This window comes from Pomacea canaliculata, linkage group LG5 (genome assembly GCF_003073045.1).
Source record: "Pomacea canaliculata isolate SZHN2017 linkage group LG5, ASM307304v1, whole genome shotgun sequence".
NCBI lineage: Eukaryota > Metazoa > Mollusca > Gastropoda > Architaenioglossa > Ampullariidae > Pomacea > Pomacea canaliculata.
Genome location: NC_037594.1, coordinates 6,701,221 through 6,723,369, shown reverse-complemented (window position 1 = coordinate 6,723,369; position 22,149 = coordinate 6,701,221). Strand labels below are relative to the sequence as shown.

Here is a 22,149-nt window from a genome sequence, read left to right as displayed (position 1 = left end):
ATATGACAACGACATCTGCCAAAAGGCAAATTTTCATTCTCACGCATAAGTAAGCACGCACATATATATATACACACAATCTATACTCTCTTTCCATATATATTATATAAAATACACCTAGTCTCTGTATATTTCACAAACACACATTCACATCTACTGTGTGACAGATGTTCTGCAAGTAGAGGTCTGTGTACCTGTACAAATATTATCATTCCCACACTGCGACATGGGGCGATCGTCACGCCGACTCACAGCACGTGCAGAGGATGCAGGATGCCAACTGGGGGACCACCATGCTCGTGCGACACGCTTCAAGTCCACAGAGGTAAACTCGGGGAGCCATGCTTGGGTTGGCGTCCTTGATGCCAGAAGTCGCATTTCAAGTGGTATGAGCCACAGGAAACGAAAATTTTGCTGAAACCATTTGAAAGATGGCTGAGCACTTCTCCACACTCGCTGGCAAAAACTTTACTCTCCTGGCACTTTCGTAAGGCAAAGAATAAATGCGTTTTATTTATTTTTAGCTCGTTCTCCCCTTCGCCCACACTCTTCCAGCCCTCTGTGTGCACCTGCTTCAGCACAACTTCCCCCTAGTCGCTCAGTTTTATGTACACAAAACGTAAACACACAATATGAAAATGGATTTTCTGCATTTCAGTCTTACAAGCCCTGATGTGCCCGTTAGAATGTTCGTCTTGAAAAATCAACTTGACAAAAGAGAGCAGAAGTTAGAAACTGAGTCCGTAATCTGGAGCAAAATGGAGCTGGGATATCAAATCAGCAGTGTTAGAATATCATTTTAAGTATTGAAAGAAAGAAAGAAAGAAAGAAAGAAAGAAAGAAAGAAAGAAAGAAAGAAAGAAAGAAACAAGCAAACAAACAAACAAACAAACAAACAAGCAAACAAGCAATTAAACAAAGAATTAAACAAACAAACAATTAAACAAACAAACAATTAAACAAAGAATTAAACAAACAAACAATTAAAGAAACAAACAAACAAACAATTAAAGAAAGAAAGAAACAAACAAATAAACAAAGGGTAGAAGACCGCGTCTTATATTTTTGACAGTAAAGTTTCATTAAGCAGCAAGACATCAACCACTCGATCACCTTCTTGCAAAACTTCTCACTGAACGCTGAGAGAAAAAACCCAACAGCCTGAATACTTTGAACAACATTCATAACTTAAACAGAGAATTAAAAAAATATTGCTTTGTACATCTGTGAAAACAGAAACGCCAGTGTGCAAAGCCCAGAAGAAAAACACTTATTTCAAAATGTCTGCACTTCGGGATCATCATAAAGTAGATAATACAGATAATGCAGATAAAATACAACAGTCACCAGCGAGACAGAAGTAGTCATACTGTCCTAGGAGTACCTGACCAGACTGTGATTTGTTAATATATTTTCAAACAAGCGATTTGTTGTTTTCAAATGACAGCCATTTTGACGCCCGAATTCAACCATCAATTAGTTAAGTGTGGCACCAACTAGTCACCATGGTCATACACTGAAGAAAAGGACACACCAATAGGCCTGTCGGTAAACCAAATGGTCTACCAATGTATCTTTGATAGGAAGCCCAAAATTGTTTGAATCAAAGTGACGAACAAGAATGTTTGCAGAAAAACGATGGCAGCCATGTATATGTTAATAAGTGTCAATGTTTGAAGCGAATGTCTTAGACGCATCATGAATGACAAAGATGACAAATAAACTCTACATACAGTTAGACCATGAGAGGTCTATTTTTTTTGTCTCGAATGTCTTACTTTAGGGAGCCATTAAGGTGGGTCGCAAAACAATTTTGAGTCAAATTATTGAACGTTAATAATTGAAATTTACCGAGAATTCTCTCTCTCTCTCTCTCTCTCTCTCTCTCTCTCTCTCTCACACACATACACACACCATCGCACATGCACGCTTACACTCACACACACAGAGTATTTCATATGCACACACACACACACTAAATCTATAGACACACACTAACACACGCACACACACTCACGCACGCACAAATCCCAAAGACCAAAGATTCTCTGTCTCTCACACACACCTCGTCCTTGGCGAGACCTGCATTTACATAAACAGGAAGAGTGTAGAGGAGAGAGTGGAGGAGCCCTGGAGCTATGCAGACACTTCCGCCATCGTCCTTGTGTGGGCTGTCAAGGTGCCGCTATCACCGACATTCTCACAATTTTCTGTCAGAACCAATCCTCGTCCCACTGTGACGAGCGCCATATTTCAGCATCTTGTGTTTCTCCTCTCTCTGCCACTTTCTGACAACGGGGCCCCGGCTAATCCGCGGTTCCATTTGTACAACAAAGGCCCCGCCAGCAGATGTTTGTTAAGATGTATGCTATCGCCAGTCCTCCCCATCTCCCCCACGTGTCAGAAGCTGGCACCTTTTAAATGATGCCGGGCCTCGGCAGTTACTGTTGCGAGCACGAGGCCGAGCGAAGTAAATTGCCGTGAAAAAACGTGTTCTTAGGCCACAATTATCGCATGAACATCTTACACAAACATGACAGGAGAAAGCGGCAGAGTACCCGCCGCATGATTTTTCGGGTATTCTTGTACAGTTAGAGTTATTGTTCTCTCGGGGCTGGAATGTAATTAGCGTTCTGTCTCGGACAGAAACGCAGCGAAGCAGCAACATCTGATAGCTGGGCTGCACGCATCTTTGGCTGCAGTCGCGAGTGCTTTGAGCGCTCGGATGCTGGAGAAGAGAATGAGAATGAGAAAAGCACTGAAAGAGAGAGAGAGAAAGGTTAAGAGAAAGAAGATTCATTTTTCATATACCTGTCACAGAATGGAATCGTTTACACGGATGAATAAAGGGTGGATGCTTACAGATGTAATCGCAGCGTTGACAATGGTTTCCTGGCCCGGGAGGATGCACAGACCACAGTTATGTTCTCTTGACTGAAAAAAGATTGCTTGTTCCTCATTTTCGACGTTAAGCCGTTGGAATAATATTACACGTAGCTAGTGAGTAGGAAATTCTGCATGTTGACAGATGAATGGAGCAGACAGGACAGACAGAGAGACAGTTCTAAATTTCAGTGCGTATTACTATACGGGTGGCATGGTTTCTTATCATCATTGTAGTCTTGCTCGAAGAATGTCACGGCCCTCACAGTGTCGGTGTGCACTCATTTCATGTACTTCACTATCTAAGACAGAGAGAGCCGTGGGCTGTGAGTTCAGATCTCACTTGGCGACAAAGTCATCCCTCTCTGCCTGCCATCTGGACTAGCTCGCTTTGATGTACAGCTTTCATGAACTCATTCATCCAGTTCATTGATATACCTCATTTGCTAATAGAACACCAGCAACCAACCAGCAAGCCCGCCATCTTGATGTCTAATCAAACTTGTCTACCCCTCGATCTACCTAAACCACAGTGTATGGAGCCGTACACACCTCTTTGTAAGCAACCGGGGAAAGTTGGGTTTTCGCAAATAAGTCCGTGTGCCGTTATGTCCTTAACCTGTGTGCGCCGAAAAAAAAGAAAAAAGGAAAAGGCCTTTCTTCCTGGTTTGCGCTCTGACACCAATCAAAAAGATTTCTCTCGCGCAAAACAGGCTTCATTCATTCCATCCACCGAGGAAACTCGCCGGCTCCATTTAGGCAATTCATGGCCGCCAAAATTCCTGCACATCTGTATGATATTCTATACTTAAAAGCGTGCAAACATTTGCCTGAAAGGTTTGTATCGGAAGATATGTTTATCTTTCATCTTTTCAACAAGTCTTGTAACAATTCCCCACAATTGGTACCACGGTGCTCAAACACATGAAAGCTGGCCAAACCCGACCACGGCAACGGCGCCAAATGTCGTCCGCCACGTGAGAAAACACCCGCGCCCCCTGGCGACCTTCAAGACCGGTAACCGCCTCCTGACGCCCGGCAAGGGGAATGGGCAGTAATTGTTTTTAGCTCGGAGAGGCAGAGTGTAGCACATGTTCGGTTAATCTCACGCGGAAATAGTCTGCGCTGCCGACACTCTCGCTCCCAATGAAATGACAATCGTCGCCGCCGTCCTCTCCACCTGCCCGTCATCAGAACAGCGCGCAGGTACTTCCAGATGCGAGCTGAATACCTAGCACCGGAAGGCCGCTGAAGGCTGCAAGACTCCAGGACGCGGATGCGAGGGCCGGATGGCAGGGAGAGTGGGATGCTGCCTGGCACCTTGAGAGCTGCGGTTGTGGAGGTATCACTTACTGCTTATTGTTGTAGTTGTTCTTCTGGATGGATTGATCATCGATTGATTGATTGATATGCGTCATCTTCTTTCGGGCATCTTGAAACTTTCCATGGTTTAAAATTGTAATCTTCGAAGGCACAGATTTTACGCAGAATAAACGCCAAGATGTTCAGGAAATTATTGGTCAGTACTGTTGCATTTATTCCTAAAATCTGAATTGTCGTATCCACTAATATTTCTCTTACACAAATATGTACTAAAAGCGGGACAGGTGAAAATCTGTTGGTGGGATATTGAGGAAATATGGCGGGTGAGGCAAGACTTTGATAATGAGCACATGACACAGAAACTGCGGAAATCTGCAGGATAAACCAACAGAACAAGTAAGGTTGGTGAAAACAACCAAGGAAGTGGGGATAGGTTTATTAGGGTAGGTAACGACTACAGAAAGAGAGGAGTGGGTTCCACATATCATGTCCTAGTCAACGGTGAATTACGCTCACCTCTATAAGCAAATTTAAAACGAAATGCGTCAGACATTAACGTTAGGTCTTAATCATCTACATCATTGACAAAAAAGGATGAATGATTATCTATGATATCCTTCAGTTGGTTTCAATACAAAAACATTGCAGTCAATACAGGCCACATATTTATTTACATTTTATTTATTTTTGTGAGTTCTGTTTAAATTTCTCCACGCTTCTAAAACAAAGTTTTAACAGGTGAGACTTAACTGGGGTACAGCCAGACGAGCAGTCAGTTGGCACCAGATTCTGTCCAAAGCTCCGCTGGAGATGTTTGCAATCAAGTGCTTGACGATGCATAGTTGTAGAAAGGTCTTTTTTTCTCAAGAACAAGTGAGACAAGATTGATGTCCCTGACATCACTTTCAGTTGAGCATGAATATGCGGCGAACGTGAGCTTGATGAGATCGGTGACCTGTTTGCCAAAAATTAAAACTCAAAAGCAGAAAATGGAAGTTTTTCCTCTTAACACCGTTTGAAGATTTTTGAGTCTGACGTTTGATGTATGGTCTACATTTCTGGCATCCATGCTTTGCGGTCTTTCCTTCTTATACATGTATTTTTGTTGACATTTTTGAGTACGCCGACGAAGGTTTCGAGTTATTGTATAGGTCTGAGTCTTAAACTTTTGAAGCTCTACGAGAACGCTTTTCTCAAATTGTTGGACTCTGTAGAAAGTTCTGCTCCAGACAGTCCGCATGAATATTCCCTTCAGTTTTTGTAATGGAAACCTACAGCACACCCGTCCACAAAAAAATAGAAAGAGTCAGAAAAGCCTTGCCACAAGAAACGTATATGAATAGGTCTCCGTTGTCAAGGCAACCTTACATGGAGAATTAAATTACATCATAAGCAAGAGTATCCATGGACATCTGGAATGTCATGGGTTTGTGTACGGTGATCATTGTCGGCTTCTGTTTCGAAAATATTACAGGGACGCATCATTCACTCAGATTTTATGGAATGGTATTTAGAATGTAGTCACACCATCTTTGACTTTGCAGGAGGCAGTTGAATTACTACAATACTATAATCCGTTTTCATTGTTACTAGTAATTGATTGGTCTTTGTAAATTACCTTATAATTAGCTATGTCAAATAACTTTTAGTGACTTTAAAAAATGTTATTTAAATGGTTATGGATTATAAAACAGTTGTGACTGATTAAATAAATAAGAAGGTAGCTGGCTGGCTGGAGGGCTAGCTTGCTGCGTGGCTTTCTGGCTGACTAGCTTGCTGGGTGGCTGGCTGGCTGACTGGCTGGCTGACTAGCTTGCTGGGTGGCTGGCTGGCTGACTGGCTGGATGACTAGCTTGCTGGGTGGCTGGTTGGCTGACTGGCTGGATGACTAGCTTGCTGGGTGGCTGGCTGGATGACTATAGCTTGCTGGGTGGCTGGCTGGCTGGCTGGCTGGATGACTAGCTTGCTGGGTGGCTGGCTGCATGGTAGATAACTGAAAGTTGGATGACATCTTGGCTAAGTGGATCACTGATTCGTAGACAAATCAATGGAAATCGTCGTAGAGCCAACTCGCTAGTGTTCCTGATTTAGGGGAAATAACTCAAATAATGTATTTACCGATGCAGTCCTTGTGCTAGTAGCTTCCCTTTGAGGCCACCTGCCTGCGTTTATTTTCATCCACACAACTTTGTTTAGGAGTCAAATTTAGAAGCGTGGGGCAATCATGTCAGGTCTCAATAAAAACAATAACATCGATTAAAACAGGGATGCATGCTTATCTATGGCTTACTTTAAATTGTTTCCAATATGTACATCACAGTTAACTAACTCAGATGCTATGGTTTTATGGCGGATAAATTGCTGTTCCCTAATAGCTCATATTTACGACAAATAAAAAATAATATTCAAGATTTATATTAAGGCAATAAATGTTAAAATATTTATAAAAGTTATTCTAGCATCCTGTGAAGTTTTGATAAGGTTCTCAAATAGAGACAATGGGGTTACACTAAACACATTATGATAGGCAGAAACATAGAAATAAAAACACGCTTACAACAAATCCAAAGTGACAAGTTATTGCTAGAACAGAGGAACTGTAGAGTAGTAAAATATTATTCATGAAATAAAGAGGATTATTATCGACTATTATGCTGGCTACACTCTATCCATAGCAGCAAGGGATCATAACCACTGTGAGACGAGCTCAGACAAAATGCGATTCTCTCCCTTATTATCACTCCCAAATCGATTACATTCATTCCCAAATTTTGAGAAAACAAATCGTTTGGAGAACATCGCAAACAACCTGGACCGTTGAAGAATCAATAAGGCAAGCATTAAGTCTTATTTTATTTTGCGAATAAAATTTTACAGGAAAAAAGTTGTAGAATTTTGTACATAAACCCACTGTCATCATGCATCCAGTCTCATTACGGTTCTCGTCAGTCACACGCTGATGATTTTTTATAAAAGTTTTTCAAAAGTTTATCGACACTTTAGAAAACAAAGAAGTTCAAATAAGACAACGAAATAGATTTTTATATAATAAACCAAGCAAATAAAAATATTTCACATGTTCACGCCGTTAAACATACAAGTATTAAAAGTTCGCTGCCTATGACAGTAACAACTAATCCAGCAAAACGCGAGAATTTTGTGCTCATCCAATGACTACTAATTTCCAAAAACACGTGTGCACCAACCCCTACTAACGTTTCACATCTTAATAAGAATTAAAGTAGTTTCTACAAAATGAGATGCATTCTGAGAAATACATCCTGTGGTTACTGATGTGCAAACTTTATAGGGCATACCTGTTCCTGTTGCTGATTGAACCAACATGATACAGAGCATGGCTGTGTTTTTATTATAATAATAATGATTATAATAATAACAATAACAACAGCAACAACAATAATAGAAAATCTGACTCCCGCCACCTTTAGGCTGGGTTAGGTACTGGTCAGGTGGGGGTGGTCTCCTCTTGTTCTCGCTAGCTGGCTGACTGTTGGTTGAAGGATGCTGGGTGCATGTGTTTGTCTAATGGCATCCCTGGTTGTAGTTAATGTGTGAATGGACGAAGTTTAAGTCAGTAGCCTGGTTGTTTTGCCACTAATACGAATACGTAAATCGTTCGTTAATGTAGCCAGCTACATTTATTCTTCTTTCAAGTTATTTAATTTTGTCTATTGCAGTAGGTTAAGTATGTTGTTTGTTATTACATATTTAAAAAATAATGTGTATATTTTGTTGTATTTAAAAAAGAGAGTGTTCTGTTATTTATAATATAGGTATGTAGTTTATTTAAAAAAGACAAATGGCATTTTTCCAATCCAACTTCCCATTAATTTTTTTTAAATTTTCGCTAGTGTCACAAAATCTATAACAGTGTTGACACAGTCAAGAGACAAATGCCTACCCTTCACCCTCCTATCCTCGACCAGCCTCGTGTTTGCATTCATTCATTATCTCTGTTAAACAAATAACCGCATTGTTTAATGCACTAAGACAAAATCATTGAGACACGATTTTCTTAAGAGCACAAAGCATCGTCTTCTGTGACCTCACCGTGTACTTCAGCTCACATCAATCGCCCCCACATTTGAAATGGATCTTTTCAAACAAAAGCAAAACCCAACTGAATGCAGAGTACAGACGTGAGAGAACATAAGTGTGGAGGAGATGTATTCGTTCACACACACGACAGTTAGAACCACAGAGTGTGTTACCATGGACATACCAACCTTCCCTCCTTCCTTGCAAACATTGCGAGCTTGAAGACTGGAAGGTGGTGATCTTCCTTTACCTCGTTTCTACAGTTTTAGTTCGTCTCATTTTATGTTCTTTTCTATTGTAAGTTATTTACTCATTGTGTACTTGGAAATATTTATTTAGTTTATTTTCTGTTTTCTTTCTGTTTTGTTTTTCTAGTTTAGTCTGTGGAGTCATTGAGGGGGAGAAAGGTAAGTAAAGAACCAAATACAAGGCAACGTTTGTCCAGTTTACAGATTCTAAGTAATGGACGAGTGTTTACCTCTCTGGGTCACAAATTTCTAATATAAGCAGGTGAAGTCAGAATACTAGTTGCTATCGAGAAAAGGAATCGAATTTTGACCTCCGTCAAGATCTCGAGAGACAGGAATACAATCCACTACAAAGATTACAGCCAGAAATATACTCAGTATCGATACAGCAACGACCCCCATGGTCTGTGAGGAGGGTCGTCTGTCCTTCATACAAACATATCGAAGACGTGACATGTAAGTCATGTTCTTCTCGACTGTCAGTTCCTTCACGATGGCTGCTGCTGGTTGCTTGGAGACGACGAGCTTTGACGTAGACTTACATGGGCAGTAAAATGACCTCTTCACATTTGACCCCGTGCTGTGCCCCTCACCGAGGCCGGATGCTGGTTTTCGCGAAGATGTCGTAGTTGGTGGTGGCGAGGTACTCCCAGGTTCCGTGGAACTTCTGTCGAAGTTGTTTGTTGGCGAATGATTGAAGTCTCGTCCATCCGATGATGTTGACGATGGTGTCCAGTGTCCATTACCTTCCGTTGTGGTGCCGGGTGTGTTCCTACCTGCTTCTGAGGGACATGGTGAGGAGGAGCCTCCGTTAGGGTGTCTGATATGTTGGTGTCTTGTACGTGTTTTCGTGTGGTGTTGCTACCTCCTGTTGTGGTGTTGCTACCTCCTCTTGTAGTAGCTGGTGTTGAGATGCTTAGTGTCTGGGTACCTGTTCTTGTGGTATCTTGTATGTTGATGCTTTTTGTGGGGACATTTGCTTCCGTTACCTCCTCATTTGTAATGATGTCCTGAGAGTAGGTGCTCTGCTGAAGAACCACTTGCAAAAAAGAAAGATTATAAAGTCTTTTTAAGTACTCTTGATTGTAATCTTTTGCCCAATATACATCATTCGAATTGTGAAAGCTACTGGTCATGAGGGAGGCCACTTGCACACATCAAGGGGACAGTACTTACCGTGCACACAAGACCAGCAGTAAAGATCACATGGTGTGCCTGCTGCCAAAGTGGTGACAGAACTGTTTGATGCATGCAGGGTGCATGTTGAGCTGCTAGAATTGAAGGAACAGGGTACACATTGCCCAATGGAAAGGTTCCGCTGGGTACAGAGGTCCACGCACCCTTTGCTGGTGACTGTAGTGGTGTTCTCCACACCGACACTACAGTCGCTGTTCCTTACAATGTAGGTGCATGGCTCTATGAGAGACAGACATTTGTCATTCATTTTTCCACCAATCCACACATTATCCCTTCATAAATAAGAACCAAAAGCGTATTAAATCACTGAACGATAATAATCAGACTGATAAGTTCAGAATCAACAGCAAAACTAGTCTTGGACATACATAAATGTCATGCATGGAAAGTTGTAGCGTGAATATTCTTGAAAACTCCCAAAGGGGGTTATTCTATCTGAGGAAGTAGATGAGATGTCTCAGAAGATACAAACAAACCAAAAGAGGAAATTCTTTGCAGCATATAAAAATATTCTTCAAATTATTTTATTATATTTATATATTATAATTAGTACTTAATTAGTTATCGGCCTAGACATTATTTGACTCAAGGTTATTGTAACTTTATAGATATGTAGGTTATGCTGTAGTTAAATGATTCGAACAGTTGGAAAGAAAATGAAGCTCTATCTATATTTATGTTTTAATGATGTTGCTCACCTATTTTTTATCCTTATATTACGTTTCTTTTCTGGCTTTGAGCAACAATCTTACCTTAATAAAAAGCATCCCTCATTTCATTTGATGTCTCCTCGCTCATCTTTAGCACAGATTTATGGTTAAAGCCACGCAGTCATCGGAATATTTGAAGGTTTTATTAATTGGTTTTAAACCTTCTTTAGAACCTATAAGTACTAAAGTAAGAACGATAGTCAGACAAGAAAATGAGATCAAATTGAAAACACTGCTCCTCGACATAGTGATGTTTACAACAGCAAATTTCTCTACTTGAGGATTAATGCCATTTGTGGACCATCGACACATATAAGTAAACAATGTGTTCACAACATACTGTGTGTCTCGCATAGAAACGGATGCTCGTGCTCATTGTAAGTCGAGAATGATCCAGTGTCCAGACGAAAAAGCGTTGGGGAACTGTAGAAACCTGTCTGATGGTCTATCCACAGAGGATCTGACAGGTTGACTATTTCTGGGCTGCGTGAAGAGAATTTTAATAAAAAGGTCAGGAACTATCAAGATCTGGTTACTGCTGGCATCTTTATACAGTTTTTTTCAGGATTTTGCTGTAACGGTTTTCCCGACATCGTATTTTGGGATGATAATTCTCATTATTATCCAACATTACCGTTACAATCATTACCACCAACTATAACTTTACTTCCTCCTCATCATCACCATCATTGTCGTGATCGTCACTTAACTCTTTTAGTTTTAAAATTTTCAGCAAGTACAGCAGACATGCAAGATTCACGAAAAGCCACCTGGCGGCCATCAACTCACTAAAAGCTGTTGATGATGTTTAACATTTCCTCTCTATCCCTGGTGACATTGGACCCCGCCAGCTTGTAGTTCATGGCGAGACAGTGGTCACGTGCCCGGTGTGCTGTGGCCGGCTTCATGACTAAGACATACACTAGAAAAAGACAATGTTCTTGAGCGTGGAGGTACATCGGTGTGTGTGTGTGTGTGTGTGTGTGTGTGTGTTTGTAAGTGTGTGTGTGTGTGTGTTGGGGGTACGTGATGTTGAAGCTGTGTGTTTTCTTAGTGGCTACTCATAGGCTATAAAGGTTGTTGATAGCAGACTGATTAATTACATGAGACACTTTTACATGGCCATAAGCTATGAACAGCAATAATGAGAAACTGTTGATTGCACAGTGATTAATTACAACCTCTTCCGCTCTGGTCAGAGCTGCATGGAGACGCAGGGGAGACAGTCTTGTACCTGATGAACTCGAAACTTGTTGAACCCAGCAACGCTGAAAAAACAACCAAACGCCTTTTGTAATAATCTTAACATGCACTCTGCAATCACATGACCATGATGTTCACTGAATAACTGCCTGAAATTCCGTAAAGGGGGAGAACAAAACACGTTGGTTCTTATCTATTTACTTATTTGAGTGTGAATGTGCTGTGCGGAAGTCAGGAATCGAACAAGTCCAGCCACAATTCTCTCACGTCTAAATACTACCAGCTACTACCATCTGGACGGAGGCTACAATTTGTATGAAGAAATAGTGATCTCCTGGTGCTTCGATTTTGAATGTCATGTACCTTGTGCCATTCTCTGACAGCTAAATATCTAAATCATTTCTCGAGAGATAATGAAGTTGTTCCACAATAATCAATTCAATAAAGCTTTTCATTTCCGTGTTCTCGAGTGGCTCACCTGTGTAGCATCTTTTGATGTACAGCGTGGATCCTATTTCGCTCATCACTTTGCTTTTGTCATCAAAGAGGAAAGGTAACGAGGTTTGATAAGTACGGCATCTGTCGGTTCCTGCCACCACAGCGACCGCCCAGCAGTCCTCACCTTTGATGTCACACAACCTCTTGCATCCCACTTCCTGTTGTCTTAAAATCTGAGTTAGATGGTTGATGTCCTCTGTATAGTTAATGTCAGCTGCAACGATAGTATCCTGCATTTCCTCATAGGTACAGGGTCCTGAAATAATAATCAAGACTAATTAATTACTCACACGCATGAAAATTAAAACGTACAGTCTGAAACATTTCCACAGGTAGTGCCTTGAACTGTATGCTGTAGAAATAGTACAAAACTACCTTTCTGTGTCTCGCAAATGTATTCGTTGGCGTTGGTGCAGGGGTTCGTGTAGGGTCTGACAGACGACAGAGAGACACAGCTCTCAATTCTCAGTGGTGTTCCTAACAGTGAGTCGACAGAGAGGGAGCAGTTGCCAAGCCAGCACCATCCAGAGGATGTTTCGTTTGGCTTCATGAGACCAATGTATGCTCCTGCGGTCCTGAAACATTTAGGAACTGCTGCATGTAACACTTTGAAACTTCCTGCCAATGCTGTCAGCTAAACTATCTTTTAGAAACAACCCTTGTGTATATGTTGAAATATGTTTATGAAATGGGAGATCACCGTGCTTGGAGAAAAGACAACAGTGCAACAAGGGCAAAACAGAACTCATAACAAATCTGGTAAAAAAAAGTTAAATCAGGTCTACAATCATTCCAGAGATAACATTTCTTTGGACTCACAATGAGCTGTTCCAGGGTGAGTTGTTTAGAAAATGTACAAAAGCGCTCAGCTTGTGGGAGGTGTCCGGACTGGCCAGGTAGCCTCCCATCATCTCACACACAACCTGTGCCGCACTCCAAGGTTTCCTCCTGCTGAACAAAGTCCACTGGACGCTCATAGGTTGTCCCACGCATGCTCCTGATAACAAAACAATTGTATTTTTGTTTATTTTGTCAATATTTAAAGGAAATAAAGCATCTGTTTCTCGTTTTTTTGTGTTTTGTTTGCTTTGTTATTTTTACATCAACAGATCCAACTTTTTCACTTTGCACAGTTTGTAATATTCAAGCAGAATATCTGCCTAACAACAACAACAACAACAACAACAACAACAACAACAACAGCAACAACAACAACAAAATCACATCCACGGATAATGAGACGGGACAAAATTGTAGTGTATATGCATTTCGTGAATGTTGGAGTTCATGACCGATGCAATTTCTTTTGCTGATTGAGCGACTTACCAAAACACAAGCAAAGTGCAGTTGCTGCAACCAGCACACCTACGCTGCCATGTGTCTGCGAATCAAACAAAAACAGGGAAATGAATCGAGGGTAGCATGACACAATTACTGGAGAACTGTCTTCATATCTACACATGCACATACCGCAATAGGTTTGATCTAAACATGTTTTGATATGTTCATGTTTCGTACAAATTTTACACGAATACAAAGTGTCATTGAAAATATAGATACAGTCTTACCATTTTCTTTCCATCCGCGTTCACTTCTCTGTCTTTTGTTATGATCATGATGCTTGACAGAATCCACCCCCTTGTGACGACCAGCCTGTCAGGTGTGTTGTGTAGCAAGAAACAAGGTTTTGTAATAGTTCTTGATCGTCAATCACAGTCCACAAATCAGCTGACCTCAAGGTTTGTTCCAACCAAACACAAAAATCCAGCATCTGTTTCCTTCCATGTGAGACAGCTTGCAGTCCACGTGCCGCGAGCGTGGGGTCGGGTACTTGCTCACCCCGGGTACAACAGCCTGCACGTTCCCTTGTGGCAGGCAGTCCAATGGGAGCCGTCAGGTAGAAAAAGGAATAATGGTTGTATGTTGTGGATTCCGCCCCCTCTTCCCATTCACATCTGTACTCCCTTCCCCTCCCCCATTATTCCCCTGTGTGTCATTCTTTCTTTGCCATCTCTATTTCTGTTTCGCAGACGACATTGATCAACAAGACAGAGGGACAATGCCAATGCCCATGAAAGAAAGACCAGGTCTGACAACAGTAGTCGTTGTTAGCACCACCAGGACAGCAAAGCAGAGATTTGTATGAACTGTTGTCTGTGTGTGTGGACTTTAATGGTGAGGAAGGTGGCATGATGCTAATGATCTCTTAGTACTCTCTCATGACAGACACTTTCCCTTGTCTTCAATTTGTTGTTTATTCAATATTGTCACCAGATACTTATCTATGTACCAACTTCAGCCCGAATGAACAGACGACCACATTTTGTACAAATATTTGCAGTAAAGCATAATTCCGACTCAACCCTCGATTTTAATTAGTCGCTTAAAGTTAACCTCCATTCAAAGCATTCTAAAATATATTGCAAATTCTTGATATAAACTACATGATAGTCAACAGTGAGCACAGCTGTCGTAAGCAGCATCATATTTTTTTAATAACAAGGCGTTGTTGTTGACTAAGAATTAACATCATATATAATATATATATATCCCAGTGCTCCAGACGACAAATAAGAAAGTTCAGTTCAAAAACATCGTTATCCATGGAAACAAAATAACATATAAGCCAACAAATGTCAAATTATAAAAACTTAAAACGGAAATTGTATGTTATAGAATATATATATATTGTATGTTCTAAAATAGAATTATATGTTATAGATAATGTTACTACATAATAAATGCTAAAGAAATCGAATGATATTCTTTTGAAAAGTAATGTTCTTAAGCACAGGCATAAAGATTTTTTAAAATGTACTTACAACAAATCCAGAGTGGTGTGCTATTGTCACAACAAGAAGTAGACACTGGTAAATACAACCATAGAATTAAAGAGGATGATCACAGCTCATCCTTCCGTGATGTTGTCCACACTTCTAGTCGTCAAAACATCAAAGCTCGGAGTTACATAAAATTGTGCTAATTCTCAAAAGATTAACTAATCTTAGTCCGGTCAGCCGATGACAATCAAAAGAAGTACTAGAAGAATAACATAAACAATCTTAACAATCGCAGAAATGTTGCATAGTTGGTATGGGCAGCAATCACATACAAACATAAACAGTTTACGAATTATATCTTAATTAAGCAAAAAGTCTTTACCAGCGTTGGTAATATTGAATAGAAGGCTACTTGTAATGGTAATCCACTCAACACATGCATTGTGATCTGTCGAATGATGACATACTGGGTGATGATTCTTGTCGGGACAAGATTGACATGTTCTGTTATACAACAGAAATAATAAAGCACATGTACGAGAGTGACTAATTGATATGTTTTATTCCCTGCTGCTAGCAATATATTTTATAAGTTTCTTAAAAACGTATTAGTGGTGGAAATGTCATCATCATCATCATCATCATCATCATCAAAGGTTATCGGAGGATGGATCATCAAATCATCACTTTCTTAACAGCACAAAGGATCGTTCTCCATTATCCCAGTGCAGTCTTGGATTAACATTTCACGGACATTTGAAATGGATCTTGGTTAAACAAAGATGGCAGACAGCAAGGTAAGGACAGGTAAGAACAGAAGGAGGCAGGCGGGGCATGCAGTCGCACGTGCAGTCTCTAGATGCCGCAGTGTGTACACACATCGACCTGCGATGCTCCCTCGATCATTACCATCTTGTCTTCTCTTCTGGCATGCTTCACACTGCCTACTTGATTATTGCTTGTCTAGTATTTTCTCTTCCTATTATACTTGCTGGGGATTTGTTTTGTTTTGTTGTATTTTGAGTTGTGTATAGTTTGCTGGGTTTTGTGTAGATTTTATGTTATACATTTTTTTTCTACCTGAGGTTAATGGGAGGTACTGGCAAAAACAAAACAAAACAAACAAACAAACAAACAACAACAACAAACAAGAAATCGGGAAATATATTTGAGCGGTTCAAGTCCATAAGATCTGCGATTTTTAGAATGCCAACCCTCACGACCACCAGCCTGTCAAGGTGTGTTGCGCTGTGAAACAAGAAACAGGGATTCTGTAACAATTGTTCACACCATTGCATCCTCGATCGAATACTTGCAGAAACTTTTTGTTCTGGTCAGAAAAAATAGATAATTGATTTTTAGTACGTTTTGATCAATACAGAGAGGACTGTGAGGACTTGTAGTCTATGCAGATGGTGTATAGGGTTTGGGGGGGTGGAGATGGATGGAAGAGGGAAGCACTTACCAGTTCTTTTAATTACGATGGTTGGTTGCTTGGAGTCCGTCCGGCAATGAAGCAGTCATACAGAAATACGAAGAATGATTTGCTGCTTGCCTCAACCCAGGAAGGAAAGATGACTGCAATGGTGTTAGAAAAGGATCGTGACGAGGCGACTTTTAATTCTTCTCACATCTGTCTCTAATTGCCTAACACCTCTTGGCACAGCTCTCGTCCTAATCCAGGGTTGGGCAATTAATTTTCCCAAGGGGTCACATGAGAAATTGGGATGGTTTTAGAGGGCCGGACTAATACAGTTAACTCAGTTTCACGCAATACTGTATATATAGTATATAAACTAGCGGGCGGGCCAGCGGGCAGGGCCGGTCAGAGACAGGAGGCGGGCCGGCCCTTGCCCAGGTCTGGTGTAAAGAAACAAATTTAATAAATATACAAGAGATGTGAAACACACACACACACACGACAATCTGGCTCATCGGTGGTATCCGTACTTCCAAATGCTTCTATCAGCTAAATAAACAAATACTCAAAAACGCATGGATCGATAAAATAAATGGAGACAAACGCACAGGTAAACTCGTGCACGCACACACGCACACACACTGACGCTCACAGAGTCCATCATATATTGATACCTAGTATATCAGTGATTAGATCACTCTTGTCTGCACGTCCTACTCGATGCACGGGAGACAAACCCACATCATTTCTACGCACAGATTTTTTTTTTTTTTTTTTGGTCCAGCAGGCCGTGTGCGATCATTCACGCATTGAGTTGGAACTGGAAGACGAAGGGTACCATTGTGTCCACTGTGCTTAATGAAAATAAGCGCTGAGGCTAAAATGTAAAATATTAAAAGTAGAAGAGTACAAGGGTACGGGATTTCATAGCCAAGAGGCCACAGCTAAAGGTGCAGTGAAAGTGGTTCATCGTGTCTAAGGCAATAGCCAAGAGGATTAACCCTCTTCTTTGTCCCATTTTTTTACTTTTCTGATAAACGAAGTCCCCTATAGTTGCAAAAGCAGGAGTTGATTTATTCAGTGATTGAACCAGCGACCTTGTAATCCACAGCGGTTAAGCTATTAAAGAAAACTATTAGCAGACGACAAAGCAGTCAGGTCACACAAGCTGAAACCTTTAACTGTAATGTATAATTTTACATAAACTCATTTGTAAATGAAATATCCAGCCTGCTAAGGAATGCGAACGTTATAGAAATTTGCAGTGCATCTCCAAAAGAAATAAGGCCAACATTTAGGACTGGCAAAATGAAACAAGCTCAAGAGTTCGTCTGCGCTGTTTTAAGGCTACACCTGCAAATTGATTGGAAAAGGAGACAGGACATAAAGCAGACAGCTACGGTGTCCCCCTCCTTATTGCATAAGCTCACCTGTTTCCACTCACACCACTGGACTTTCATGACTATCAACTTTCATTTTGCTAGAAAAGGTTCCTGTAGACGGAATTGAGATATAACTAGTATATACAAGAGGTTTGTGAACTCTACATTTGTTGTCCCCCATTTACTTAAGAGGTGGTCAAGGCTATAGTGTATCCCTACTTATCAGCCTACAACATATGCAAGTATACATCATGCACACATACATACTACTCATACATATGAACATCGCTAGTTACAAGACCACATCAAGGATCAATCGCTAATAATAATAAAGTTAATTTTTAAGAGTGCTTATAGTTATGTCTAAAAAATGTCACACGGAAAGATGAATGTGATATGAGATGAATGTGACATTTTTATTTCCTTCTTTCATTCATTCTCTCTTCTTCTCTGCTATTGCTCAATGACAACTCCTTGAAGGCCCCTTAAGTAATTTTCTTGAATTGCTTTTATTAATTACCATTTTGCGAAATAAAGAAAAATCATTCATATTGCATTTGATAGTTTCTTTAATGAACACCAGTCCAACATATTCATTGCAAAATATCTCAAAAAGAAAACCTGCAAATTCATGCTCTAAGAACTAGAACTAGGAATGTCACATGTTTATCATAAAAGTCAAACAAACAAAACAATGTATCTGCTGAAAATTGTTTCATTCTTTGAACACTGCAAACATAAATTTTGCAATTAATTCAGAATACGAAATTCTTACAAGCAGATGTCAATTATTCAGTCATTTGGAGTAATTTATCCTCCAGTAGGAACAGGATCTGCATATGCATATCAAGGGATACTCATTAAAAAAAACAGATTGCAATTATTATGCCATCAATTCCAATGAGCAAAAAGAATCAGGAAGCTAAAAAGCCTTCTATCCAAACATTTTGCCTTTACTAGGTCTATGTCAATTGCAGTCCTCTGCAAACATTAAAACTTTTAAAAAAAGTCAGTAAAACAGTGTCCATGCAATAAATGTAAATCACCATATCTAAAACCCACTGTATTAGATACTTTAAACAAAAAGTAATACTTTCTGTTTAACAAATGCTATAGGAAGAACTTCATTTTGCAGCAAAACAAATAATTTGAAAAAGAAATAAAGACAAATCAATCCACAAGAAAATAAATACAAGGAAAAGTCAACAATAGGAAAACCAAGATGAGTGCCTCAATGTCTAAATAAATAAATTATTTGCCCCATTCAACTCTCTGACTTCCTTTCCATCAATTACTATTTTCTTCTCCCCCCCCCCCCCACACACAACCCCAGCTCCCATCCCTTAATTTTAGCACATTAGCTGTGATTAAATAATACAAAAATGTTGAATATACCAGTATATGTCAATATGATAACATACTTTAAACAGCTGCAAATTTTAATTATTGATAAATTTCTTACAGCCAGGTGATACCTGTATCTGATGGAGGACAAGTCCCTTAAAGCAGCTTTACACACACTGCAAAGGTAAGGTTTAACATCTCTCATCTCTGTAGCTTATTATATGCATTTTTAAATAATCTGCTCTCAAATAGTCTCTTGAAGTGAACTGAGGAGGTTTAGAATCACAGTGAATCACAATGTCATATTTTAAGCCAAAGAAATGACCTGAAACAGCTTTACACAAACTGCACTGGTGAGGTGTAACACAGCAACAAATGAGCATGTGTAGTTTGAAATTGAATGACCTAATTCCAGCATTACAAATATGGCACTAGGAAGGTTCAACACCTCTAGGGATCAGCCTTTCTGTTTTCAAAATAGATCATCTAAAATCAGCTTTCCACAGTTTGCAAGGATGATAACTTGATAAGAACTTCAAAGCAGCCTTACCTAGCATGCACGGGTAACAGCAAAGACCATCATAGGTCATCATCTGTGTTTTTAAAGTAGATGAACACCTAAAAGCAACTTTACACACAATACACTTGACACATCACTGTAGATTAGCATGTGCATTTTCTAAGCAGGTGAGGACTTGAAAGCAGCTTTAGACACATCAGACTAGTGAGGTTTAGAATAACCTTGTGTCTTTTGAAAGTAGATAGCAGTCTAAAAGAAGCTTTACATACACTGCACGGGTAAGATTCAATATAATTATGAATTAGATTGTGTGTTTTTCAAACCAATTAAAGAAGTTAAAAGCAGATTAACACACACTTCAACGGTAAGATTTGTTATTTCTATGAAACTGCATATGCTGTTTCAAATGAAATAAACTTTTGAAGGCAATGTTACACACACTGTACTTGTGAGGCTTATCACTGTGATCCTCTCCTGCTGTTTCCAAGCATTTAATTTTTTGAAGGCAGATTTACATTTGTTGCACTGGTAAGGCTTCTTGTTACTGTGGATTTGCCTATGTTGTTTCAAATCGGATAATCTTTTAAATGCAGCTTTACATACACTGCGCTGCTAAGGCTTCTCATCCCTGTGAACCTGCGCATGTCCTTTCAAATCGGATAATCCTTTAAATGCAGCTTTACATACACTGCACTGGTGAGGCCTCTCATCCCTGTGAACCTGCGTATGTCCTTTCAAATCGGATAATCGTTTAAATGCAGCTTTACATGCACAGCACTGGTGAGGCCTCTCATCACTGTGAACCTGCATATGTCCTTTCAAATCAGATAGTCTTTTAAATGCAGCTTTACATGCACTGCACTGGTGAGGCCTCTCATCCCTGTGAACCGTCATGTGCTCTTTTAAAACATCTGATCTTTTAAATGCAGCTTTACATACACTGCACTGGTGAGGCCTCTCATCCCTGTGAACCTGCATATGTCGTTTCAAATCGGGTAATCTTTTAAATGCAGCTTTACATGCACTGCACTGGTGAGGCCTCTCATCCCTGTGAACCTCCATGTGCTCTTTTAAAACATCTGATCTTTTAAATGCAGCTTTACATACACTGCACTGGTGTGGCCTCTCATCCCTGTGAACCTGCATATGTCCTTTCAAATGGGATAATCTTTTAAATGCAGCTTTACACACACTGCACTCGTGAGGCTTCTCATCCCTGTGAACCTGCGCATGTTGTTTCAAATTGCATAATCTTTTAAATGCAGCTTTACACACACTGCACTGGTGAGACTTCTCATCCCTGTGAACCTGCTTATGTCGTTTCAAATGGGATAATCTTTTAAATGCAGCTTTACATACACTGCACTGGTGAGGCTTCTCATCACTGTGAACCGTCATGTGCTCTTTTAAAACATATGATCTTTTAAATGCAGCTTTACATACACTGCACTGGTGAGGCCTCTTATCACGGTGAGCCCGCATATGACTTTTCAAATCAGATAATGTTTTGAAGGCAGCTTTACATCCTCTGCACTTGTGAGGTTTACCAGTGTGGTCCGACATGTGTTTTTTGTGCAAGGATGGAAAATGGAATGAAGAAATACACACTTTGCACTTATCAGATTCAATATCACTACTAGGGTGCTGTTTTTCTGACTCAGTACTGAAGCTTGCTTCTGTCACATTTACATTTCTCTCATGCTGAGGTCTTTCAGTCACAATATCCATCACCTGTGTATTTTTACATCCAGGAACATCCATATCTTGAAGTTCAGGTGATGATATACATGCTAAAATATCTTTATTTTTCCTGCAATTCCACTCCACCTCCTGTGGTACACTCTGTGCATTCAAGTGCTCCATTATTGTGGACTGAGTGTGTGATTTTGTCTGCTCTGACTTTACTGCAGAACCAATGCCTTGACCAGAGGGAGCTTCATGCTTGACCTCAGAAGTGACTGGTCTTTTTGCATACTGTGTCTTCACTTCATAAGTACCGCCTTGGCAGTTCCAATAAAATTCATTATCACTATCAAGTTGAGAAATTACATCCTGACCAGGCCATGATCTCTCAGTCTTTACTATATGATTGTGCTCAGTCATACGTGGCCATTCCATCTTCACAATGTGACTGTCTTGCTGTTCAATTTTAATGAAGGAAGTGGAATCTTGAGAGTTCATCTCCACTTTCGGAACATTCTCACACCTCCAGTTTGTCTGTGCAGCTGGATCAATTTTTATAAAATGGAGTTCTCGGGCAAAGATACTGTCATGCTCCATGCAATCATTCTGTAAACATTTTGTCTCATTATAATCAGAGCAAAATGAACTTTCTGCTTTAGGTATTACATTATTGCTTAAGTCTTCTTGTGCCTCACCCATATATTTCGTTTCAGTCTTTATGAGTGTACATGGGACCTCCATCTCGCTCTTCATGGCAAACATATCTTTGTGCTCTCCAAAAATTACTGATTGTATTTATTGTCTTTTGGGTAAAAGTACTTTTACACTTACTGTTGACTAACTTTCCATGAAGCTCAAGATCTCAGCTTCATCAACTCTATTCTTTTTAGTGACAATAG

The 22,149-nt window shown here is 40.1% G+C and overlaps 2 protein-coding genes across 2 annotated transcripts; both read right to left on the bottom strand.

Annotated features, from left to right (window-relative positions):
* Positions 1-5,026: 5,026 nt before the first annotated feature.
* LOC112563938 lies at positions 5,027-13,737 on the bottom strand. Its single transcript, XM_025238412.1, has 10 exons — positions 13,690-13,737; positions 13,448-13,502; positions 12,941-13,118; positions 12,497-12,696; positions 12,102-12,377; positions 11,602-11,688; positions 11,210-11,342; positions 10,761-10,903; positions 9,290-9,552; positions 5,027-5,161 (listed from the first exon to the last, which is right to left on the bottom strand). Exons 1-10 carry the CDS (start codon positions 13,735-13,737, stop codon positions 5,027-5,029), a joined length of 1,518 nt encoding a protein of 505 aa, XP_025094197.1.
* Positions 13,738-18,986: 5,249 nt separating this feature from the next.
* On the bottom strand, positions 18,987-20,824 carry LOC112563937 (zinc finger protein 471-like; the record flags this gene model as incomplete). The annotated part of the gene is made up of 3 exons (XM_025238411.1): positions 18,987-20,176; positions 20,335-20,371; positions 20,691-20,824. Coding segments are annotated over 3 exons (378 nt in total), but the record flags the coding sequence as incomplete, so codon positions are not given.
* Positions 20,825-22,149: the final 1,325 nt, after the last annotated feature.

Bases quoted from the DNA above. Each gene is read 5' to 3' on its own strand.
- LOC112563938 (XM_025238412.1), bottom strand. From the start codon at position 13,737: ATGATCATAACAAAAGACAGAGAAGTGAACGCGGATGGAAAGAAAATG. The intron at 11,689-12,101 runs GTGAGCCACTCG...TTGTTTTTTCAG, and splicing joins CATCAAAAGATGCTACACAG to CGTTGCTGGGTTCAACAAGT. The intron at 11,343-11,601 runs GTTGTAATTAAT...GTCTTTTTCTAG, and splicing joins CTCTGACCAGAGCGGAAGAG to TGTATGTCTTAGTCATGAAG.